The sequence below is a fragment of the Rhinoraja longicauda genome, chromosome 38, assembly GCF_053455715.1.
Source record: "Rhinoraja longicauda isolate Sanriku21f chromosome 38, sRhiLon1.1, whole genome shotgun sequence".
NCBI classification, from domain to species: domain Eukaryota; kingdom Metazoa; phylum Chordata; class Chondrichthyes; order Rajiformes; family Arhynchobatidae; genus Rhinoraja; species Rhinoraja longicauda.
The window spans coordinates 8672781-8675280 of record NC_135990.1 but is presented as its reverse complement, the minus strand read 5'-3'; the positions used below and the strand labels follow the sequence as shown (position 1 = coordinate 8675280).

At 52.3% G+C, this 2500-nt stretch overlaps 1 protein-coding gene across 1 annotated transcript in view; it reads left to right on the top strand.

Annotated features, from left to right (window-relative positions):
- The window catches only part of LOC144610868 (insulin-like growth factor 1 receptor), a 75742-nt gene that overhangs the window by 57404 nt on the left and 15838 nt on the right, over positions 1–2500 (top strand). Inside the window, 1 exon segment of the mRNA XM_078429837.1 lies at positions 2372–2477. Coding sequence (XP_078285963.1) covers positions 2372–2477 — 106 coding nt within the window.

The following is a 2500-nucleotide window of genomic DNA, read 5'->3' as shown; positions in this document are numbered from 1 at the left end:
GAACGGCCTACTCCAGTTACTCTCTGTGGGCTCACAGTGGCCAGATTGTTTGCTCGGTATGCCGGAAGGAGCTGCAGATTTGCTCGTTTAAATCGAAGATACCCAGACACAAAATGCTGGAGTGACTCAGTGGGGCAGGCAGCAATCAGGGTGAGGAAGGTGACGTTTCGGGTCAAGCCCTCTCTTCAGGAATGGGTGACTGATTTCCCCTGCAGCCTTGGTTCCACAGTCTTGCCTGGGCCAACAGAGGCCATGCAGTAGTTAAGTCAGCAATGCGCCTCTGACCCACTAATTATACCCCTCCCGCGTCCCTCAATCACCTGTGACTACGAGAAACTCAAAGGGTCTCGACCCGAAACGTCACCCATTCCTTCTCTCCGGGGACGCTGCCTGCCCCTGCCCCTGAGTTACTCCAGCATTTTTGTGTCCATCTCAGATAGTTTACTGTTCTCCCACGTGCCGTAGGCCCGGGGTTTGTTGTGGTTACTGCCTGCGTTGTGGCTTGGCCAGGAGCCCAGTAAACTCTGCCGGCCTCTCACCACATCAGGTTACACTGTCATCGAGCTGGGGGGTGGGGGGGGGTGGGGATTGAGGGAGAGCGCAGAGCTCCAGAGCCATCCCCTCTGCTTCACCCAGCCCCGGGGGGCGAGGAGGATAGGCAGCCTTTGGACGAGACACGATACCTTATTGTCACCCGTGACCAGTCACAGTGAGAGAGAGGCCTTGTGTTCTGTACCCAGGCCGTGTAAACGGCGCCCACAGAGGTACACAGTACTCTTTTTTTGGCCCCAATGGTTTCCTCCCCCCCCCCCCACCCACCCCCCTCCCCTTGCTTGTCAGCAAAGATACTAGAGGAGCAAGATAGACCACTCGACCCTAAAATCCGTAGTACGTCACGGTGGCCATTTTAGTAGGCAGAAACTTGCAGAAACATTTAACAAGAAAAATAACAAAAATCTGTGAGTTGATAGATGAGTTTTATTCTGCATTTTAATGGTATCATCACACATACTGTTCCCCCAAAACACTGATTACACCGCGAGAGGCAGAGCGAACGGCGGGTTTTGCTTACTAAAATGGCGGACGTCACGCTCCTTTGCGTACTACACTTCAGTATAGGCGATTTCGACGGAGTGGTCCATCTTGGTATCTTTGGTTGTCAGCAGCCTTCCACTCCAGATCCCCACTTTGTCCTCTGTGGCCCCGCTATGCTACCTGGGGACCTCTGACCTCGGGACTCCGACCTCTGACCTCGGGGCTCTGACCCCCCCCCCCCGACATCCGAACTCCGACCAGCTTTGACGCGGAAACGTGAACAGCCCAGAGATGATCTTTAGATTCGGAAAAGGGCCCCTTCCTTAAAAAGCAGTGCCAAGAATGTTCGGGTTAAAAACATCAAAGTAAGTGGTGTGTGGGAGTAGGGCATAACTCAGACTAGACATATATAGACGCTCCCCGACGTACGATGCTTCGACTTTACGATGGTGCAAATGCGATTCACATTCAGCAGAAACCCGCGCTTTGAGTTTTGAATGTTGATCTTTTCGCGGGCTAGCGATACGTGGTACGATGCTCTCTTCGTGATGCCGGGCAACGGCAGCGAGCCGCAGCTCCCAGTCAGCCACGCCATCGCGCGTGTAAACATTCTGCTTCTCACTTTCAGTACAGTAATTCAATAAATTACATGGGATATTCAACACTTGATTATACAATAGGCTTTGTGTTAGATGATTTTGCCCAACTGTCGGCTAATGTAAGTGTTCTGAGCACGTCTAAGTTAGGCTAGGCTATAATGTTGGGTAGGTTAGGTGGCTGTGATGTTGGTAGGTTAGGTGTATTAAATGCATTTTTCCACTTACGATATTTTCTATTTACGATGGGTTTATCGGAACGTATCCCCCATCGTAAGTCAAGGGGCACCTGTGTAGTAATCAATGTAGTGATCGTAATTCCTCTCCTGCCCGGTCAGTGTTGGTGGGTCAGATGCAGTTAGAGTGGAGGTTGAACGGTGGGTGAAAGAGGAGGCAAGGAGTCTTGATGTACTAAAATGGAGGCCGCCGGGAACGAAGGGGAGAGGGGGTGCTGGGAACGATGGGGGAGGGGGGGACGCTGGGAACCAAGGGGGAGGGGGAGAGAACGTATGGGGGGGGGGGGGGGGCCGAGAACGAAGGCGGCGTGAGGTGTGGTTGGAGTCGATGGAAAGTCTGAAGAAGGATCTCGACCCCGAAACGTCACCCATTCCTTCTCTCCAGAGATGCTGCCTGTCCCCGCTGATTTACTCCAGCATTGTGTGTCTACGTTTGTTTATCTCAGCTCAAGCTGCGATGAACTTCAAAGCGCTGACCTCTCTGTCTTCGATCTGTCTCCACAGCGCCTGGGCCTGACAACTTGATGCAGCTAATCATCGCCTTGCCAATCGCCCTGCTACTGATGGTCATTGGCCTCGTATTAACACTCTACTTCTTCAACAAAAAGCGGTAAGACAAGATGTTTTATATAG